This window comes from Cervus elaphus, chromosome 7, assembly GCF_910594005.1.
Source record: "Cervus elaphus chromosome 7, mCerEla1.1, whole genome shotgun sequence".
Taxonomy (NCBI): Eukaryota; Metazoa; Chordata; class Mammalia; order Artiodactyla; family Cervidae; genus Cervus; species Cervus elaphus.
In genome coordinates, this window is record NC_057821.1 from 41,341,040 (window position 1) to 41,348,340 (window position 7,301).

The following is a 7,301-nucleotide window of genomic DNA, read 5'->3' on the forward strand; positions in this document are numbered from 1 at the left end:
CTTTGTGGAGTTGGCTCTAGTATGCTGGCTTTTTTCCTGGTGGGTGTGGATTTGGAGTAGGGGCGACCCTCCGGAGGTCCACTGTGCTAGTTCCAGAAAGAGGATGCAATGTACACATTCTCCCCTCCAACTGGAAGGCCTAACACGCCCAGGCTCTTATTCTTTCCTCGGGATTAGTGGTGGTAACATGAAGCCAGTAGAGGAGGGCTAGCAAAGACATGGGTATTAACACTGATATTTTGAAAGGGAAAAAGCCAGCCAAGATTTAAGTCCTTCAGTTGTTTTCAACAGTCCTTTTGGTTGGTCAAAAAACACAGTGCTAGAAATCCTAGACTCCTAATCCCATTTGATTCTATCTGTATACTTTCTAAAATTTTTTTATTTCCTAGAAAACACAGGATTGTTAAAAAAAAAAAAAAATTGTGGGCGCCCGCCCGGTGCGTGGTGAGCGTTCCTACAGAGCTCAGAGCTGCTGCCATGGCTTCCAGTGGGGCAGGCGTGACCGCTGCGGGCTCAGCAAATGAAGCTCCCGAAATTCCAGACAATGTGGGGGACTGGCTTCGGGGCATCTACGGCTTCGCCACCAACAGGAATGACTTCCGGAGGAACTTGATTCTCAATTTGGGACTCTTTGCTGCTGGAGTTTGGTTGGCCAGAAATTTGAGTGACATTGACCTAATGGCACTTCAGCCTGGGGTCTAGCCTGTGAAGACACATGGAACCCCTGTGCTGTACTTGACCCCTTCAAAAACAGCCTGCAATCTGTGACCATCACAAGATTTGCCCTGCTGGTGGCTGAAGTTTGATCCAGAGGGCACCTTCCCTTCCCTGCCTGCCTTCCTTCTCTTTGCTGAGTCCACTCAGAACACCCTTCTCTGGTCAGCAGGCAGCCTTCAGCTAAAGTGTTGTCTTCTGTTCTGTAAAATGCTGTACATAGTTCCTAAGTTTCTGCAGGGGATTATCTTTGCTCTTGTCCTGAGGAATAATCTAATGGTATTTTAACAAATAAAGCGTAAACACACACACACACACACACAAATTGTTTCTGTTACATGGCAGCCTAGATGGGAGTGGGGTTTGGGGGAGAATGGATACATGTATATGTATGGCTGAGTCCCTTCACTATTCATCTCAAAGCATTACAACATTGCTAATTGGCTATACCCCAATACAAAGTAAGTTCAAAGGAAAAAAAAATTGCTTCATGGGGTGGAACTAGGCTGCTTCAAAGCATAATAATCATTAACAGTGAGGATTTTTGTAATCAACAGCTGTACCCTCAAACTTAAGGGGGCGGAGAGAATTTGGACTGTTAGTCACGCTCATTAAAAAACAAAAACAGAGACACAAAACCATTTATTTGCCCATTAAGTCCCTTCAGATGTTCTGGGAGAGAGCATCTAAGGCCCTGTGTGCCTTTGCAGCAGTGTTGGGTGGGGCTTCAGAACTCCCCTGGCCTGCATCTGTGCACCGATTCCAAGGTGGGTGTTGGGGATGGAGGAAAGCTTCCCACACCACATCAAGAAATTCTCAGATACCAGCAGAGTGTCCAAGAATCCAACTCAGTTCTCACACTATCTACCCCGAGACAGCGTCAGATCCCCCAAGGTAAGACTTCAGTCCCACAAGACTGCTCTCCCCAACTTGAGATGCAAGTTGAAAGCCCAGGTTGTTTCCTGTGCTTCTAACTGGCTACAAACCAGAGGCTCCCATCACCCCCTCCTCAGGTTTGGTTAATTTGCTAGAGAAGCTCATACAACTCTGAGAAACATTTCACTTACCAGATCACTGGTTTATTATAAAAAAAGAATACATAGCTCAGGAACAAGACGATGGAAGAGGTGCATAGGGCCAGGTGTGTGGGAAGGGGTGCCAAGCTTCCATGCCCTCTCTAGGCACTGTGAATCTCCCTTATCTCCACGTTCACCACCAGAAGTCTCCTTTTGGCATTATATCAGCAAGATTGACCAATTCATTGGCTGTTGGTAATTGATACCAGCTCCAGTCTCTCTCCCCTCCCCAGAGGCTGGCAGATGGGACTGAAAGTTCTGACCCTCTAATCTCAGGCTTGGGGCCCCTGGCAAGGTGTGGTTCCAACGTTACCTCATTAACAAAACTGAAGACATCTTTATTGCTCTCATCACTGAAGAAATCCCAAGGGCTTTGGGGGCTCTGTGCCAGAAATGGTGACAAAGACCAAATATATACTTTTATTATGAATCACAACATCACACTTTGACTCCTGGCTCTCTTGTCTTTCTAGCTCTGTGAACTTGAGAAGTCACTTCCTTTTTCTGGGCCTCAGGTTCTCATCTATAAATTAGGCCAAAAAGAGTACCTACTCACAGGCACGTTGTGAGGAAGAAACGAGTTGATTCCCCTAAAAGCCGTTAGGACAGTCTAGCATCGGACACTGGACCGCTGCTGACACCCGTGCTAAGACCCTCCGAAGCGTCTTAGGTGATACTGTATATAAACTGAGGTTAAATATCAGTGGGGAGATGGGGAGCTTGGTAGTTGCTCCAAAGGATAAACACCTTTCAAATATCGGGGTGATATGAAGATGGAAAAGCTTTCCAGAATCAATGACTGAAATGGGGGTGGGGCTCACAGCTCCCACAGACTGGAGCGTAGGGCGTACCTTGCACTTTCCCCTGCAAAGATGCAGAGGGCAGAAGAGGGGGGCACTGAGAAACATCTGTAATGCGGCTTTAAGTTTCCTTTTCCGGCATAATGGGTTATTTGTATACACCTACTCTTGGCAGAACTTACATATCTAAACCCAGGAAGGGCTTCCCTGGTGGCGCAGACGGTAAAGCGTCTGCCTACAATGCAGGAGACCTGGGTTCAATCCCTGGGTTGGGAAGATCCTCTGGAGAAGGAAATGGCAACCCACTCCAGTATTCTTGCCTGGAAAATCCCATGGATGGAGGAGCGTGGTAGGCTACAGTCCATGGGGTCGCAGAGAGTCAGACACGACTGAGCAACTTCAGTTTCAGTTTCAAACCCAGGAAAGTCATGGTTATACACTAGTAGAGATTTGGGCTTGAACAGATAACCTGAGGGTCATTCAGAAGACAATGCCTGACCCTAGAGGTGTCATACACGCCCCCCTATAAGCATCAGGCAGTATGGGCAGGAATGGCCTTTGGAGAATCTTAGAAATGGTGGCTCCCCTAACCAGAACTAGATAGTACCCCTAACTCTCTCCCACATACTCCCTCCTGGCCCGTATCAGCGGCAGCCTCCGGTTTTGAACACAAAGGACATTTGTTCCATGCAATCACTGTATAAAGGTGGTCTCTTTCTATTATGAATAATCATGAAATTGAGGGTGAAGGAGAAAGGTAACTCCACATTTGAAGCTACAAAAAGGCTGTGATTCGTTTTTAGTCTCTTTATTAAGCAGCCTAGTCTCAGATAATTTGCAGCAAGGTTCTACCCTGGAGCAAGTTTCCTCAGTCATGTTAAATTCATGGGGAAAATCCTCCCAGGATTTAGAACTGAAATATAGACAGCTTTAATAACAGGAACATTGATGTAAAGAGCAGGGAAAGGCAGTATGTTCTAACCATTTAGGGAAAAAATGGGTAAGATGTTACTAATAAGCTCTGCTATATTTTTATCCTACCATTTTCTTCATCTGAAGGAATATTGAGACGAGCTTTTAAATTCTGAATGATTATCTGACAGATTCCATCTTTAGGGCAAATTACTAGCAAGGGTTTTATTTCTCTATTACTTTTACTCAAAACTCAGAGGACACACGCTTACTGGAGCCCAGATGAGGAAATAAAATCTACAGACAAGAGTGCCGTGAAAACTGTGGAACCCAGCACCTTCTAGGTTACCTTACGTGACCTTGGTGGACACTGGAGAAGAGAGGCATAGGGCCTGCAGCACCCTCCTGGATGTAGCCCCAACCTAACTGCCCAACCCCATCACTCACCATCACCTCCAACTACACACCTTGTATTCCAGTTACGCCACACCAGCCACTGGTCGCAAATGTGCCACATGTTTGAATACTCTCCTTCCACCCACGCTTCCTATCTTCCAAACTTCCTGGTAAGTTTCAACTTATCTTTTAAGACTGATCTCCAATGTGGCTTTCTTCCAAAAATAATTTCAACCCCGAGCACAGTCAGTGACATCTTCTTCTGCTCTGCCATAGCACCCAGCACCCACTTCATTGTGGCGCTTAGGACAGCGGGATCATCATGAATATTTCACAGTGTCAGCTCTCCCTGTGATCCTGAAAGGGCAAGGACCTTCCCTGGGATATCTGAACTCTCCAGCCCAGTGTTTCCCAACAGCAGCGATATTGACATTTTGGGCCAGAAAACGCCTTGGTGTGGGGGCTGTCCTGTGCACTGTAGGATGTTTAGCATCATCCCTGGTCTCCACCCATTAAATACCAGTAGCACGTGATCCTCAATGTGATGACAAAAAACCATCTCCAGAGACTGCTCAACGCCTCCTGAGGGAGAAAGTCAGTCCAGATGAGAAGCACAGCTCCGGCCCTAACAGAGAGCCTGATGTATACCAAGTGCTTAATACATATTTGTTGAGTTAATAAATCAACGTCCAATTAATGAATAGAAACCGAGTGAACCATAGATAAGGAAGGCTTTCTCAGTATCTTTGACACACTCACCAAATCAAACTTAAGATCTTTGTTCCGGAAGTCTCTGCATGAACTGGTTCTACTTTCTTCCTATTTCATCTCTCACATCCTCTGTCCCTCACCTGCAGGCACTTCCAGATCCTCACGTTTTGCTTTCCTTCCTGCCAATCCAAATTCTGTACTGACTGCAAGACAGAGAACAACTTATCTACTTCAAAAAGCCTCCCCAAGTGCACCCAATCCACAGTGACTCTATTTCACTGATGAAAAATTATATGCATATGCATATATATGCTTACATATATATACAAACATATATATACATACTTCTATGTGCAGTATTTTTGGTTTTAGAGCTATTATCATCTTTTTGTTTCACACACATGTACAGGAAATTTCCTCTCAACTAGAAGAATGTCTTGCTTGCTTCTGCCTTTGAGATTTTCCTTTCCCTTAGCATTAGCCCAAGTTTATGAGCAACAAATGTTTAGCTTATGTTTGAAGTGAATTTTTTTCCATAAACCTCTAGCAGGTGTGTTAACTCTGTATAATTGGTGTGGTCTTGACATAGTTTTCCTTTTTTTTTTGTTTTTTCATAGTTTTGCTTTTAAAAGGCATAGGGCTCCATCTTTAACATCTTGTAGTTTTAAGTTTTTTTTTTTTATCTTGTAGTTTTAAAACTCATTTCAAGGAGATTCTGCAAATATGAATAAAAGTAATTTGCAATGCTGTAGGATTTCTGTCAGAAGGCACTAAATACGATAAAGCAATGAGAAAGGCAACAATGGCTGCATTTGTCTTAAATTCTGACTGTGCTCAGACTCCATCTAGGCTTCGTTTCCCATTGCTTGATAAAACTACCTTAAAAATGTTGACTTCCTGGTTTATTCTGGGCTCTCTCAACCCGAGTATCCTCTGCACCTTCCTGCTTTAGGCATACTTGCAGCAACTTACATACGCACTTTCCCCATGCTTGAGTTTAGAAATTGCTCAAACTTCCAGTCTATGGGGCATTTCTTTCTCACATTTTTCTTGAAATATAGTTCATGCCTTGCCCAGCAGTTGGAACCTGTGGGGCTTCTGATAGTGTTCAATGACAGGGTTAAGGGGACAACCCCAGAATGTACCCACCTTGCATCTGGGCTCCACATCTGCAACAGGATCTGTGCAGACCTACCGGAATGGGGTCAGGTGGGGTCTAGCTTCTCCGCTAATTTTTGTGGCCCTTAATAAAAAGATGAAAGAATGCTATTTTTTCAACACCTCATAAACTGTGACTTTTGGCAGAACAGCCACAGCTTCTCCAGAGTTCCAAAGTTGATTCCTGTTGTACCTTCTGACTCACCCTCTCCAGGGCTCCCTTCTCTATGCCTTCCACACCCTCCCACTTAAAATGCAAAACCCAAATGCTTCTCTGGAGCCTGCCTCCTCCTATGGTATCATTTTTTTTTTTTTTTTTAATGTCCAGAACTGCACAGTTCCTTATTTTGGGAAAACTGTTTCAGACATACATATTTAAAATTTTCTAAGCAAGGTGCTTTAACAATAAAAAAAAACTTAAAAGTTGGAAAGAGGCAGTAACTTGGCTCTTAGCTCACATAGAATTCCAAATTAAAGTGGACCCTTCCTAGATTTTGTAAAAAGTGCTTTCTATAATGCTTTATAACACTAAAGGAAATATCATGGTGAAACTTTTTTCAAAGAACACAACCCAGTGAAGCATGAATGGGTATGCTGCTTTTGCATTACCGGGAGTGTCAAATAGCAGTGACAGGATAGAAACCTTTGAACAACCATCCTCTCATGCGGCATCGCTGATTCATACTCCCTTATAAAGTTTTACGTCCTATGGTACCACCTTGACTGACTCTACCTCTCCATCAATGCATGTCGGCCCCGCTGTGTTGCTGCCATGTCTCTATCTTTCCTTTGTACTCAGCTCACCACACCTTAGCAACCTTGGAGCATCCCCTCAGTCTCACAATGCACCAATTCTTTCTTGGGACCCGGGACCACCTAATGCTGCCACATCTGTATGGACCTTTCTCGGTCCCCCAGCTCCTTGACTCTGCTGGCCTGTTTGGATGCAGCAGACCTGACTGAAGTTGTCTCCAGGCGTGGCTTTCAATCTCTTGATTTTTCCTCATCCCTTTGTCTTTCTCAGACTCCTTCCTAGTCTCACTGTTCACCTTAGTGACACCCGGGTCATTTCAGGGTCCTCTCCAGTGTTCTTCTTTCCTACCTTTAAGGCTCTCCTATGCACGACTTTTAAAATTGTCACGTCTTCAAATAGCAATTAAATGTAATGGTCATCAAATGCTTCTCCTTACCATTTTCATCCTCTGGAAGTGCCAACCCAGGTTTTCATACAAATTAGAATTCGTGTATATGACTCATCTGTCTCACTAAATACTGATCATACTTCTGAAGTCTCTTGATCTGTCTCATTTCCATGTCAACTGTTGTTCAGCCGCTCAGTCATGTCCAGCTCTTTTTGACCCCATGGACTGCACCATGCCAGGCTTCCCTGTCTTTCACCATCTCCTGGAGCTTGTTTAAACTCATGTCCATCAAATCGGTGATGCCATCCAACCATCTCATCCTCTGTCGTCCCCTTCTCCTCCTGCCTTTAATCTTTCTAATGAGTCGGCTCTTTGCATCAGGTGGCCAAAGT

The 7,301-nt window shown here is 44.5% G+C and overlaps 1 protein-coding gene across 1 annotated transcript; it reads left to right on the forward strand.

The window, feature by feature from the left end:
- The first annotated feature begins 427 nt into the window (after positions 1-427).
- Positions 428-1,019, forward strand: LOC122697576 (mitochondrial import receptor subunit TOM6 homolog). Its single transcript, XM_043908488.1, has one exon. The coding sequence runs from the start codon at positions 478-480 to the stop codon at positions 700-702; it is 225 nt and encodes a 74-aa protein (XP_043764423.1). The 5' UTR covers positions 428-477; the 3' UTR covers positions 703-1,019.
- The last annotated feature ends 6,282 nt before the right edge of the window (positions 1,020-7,301 follow it).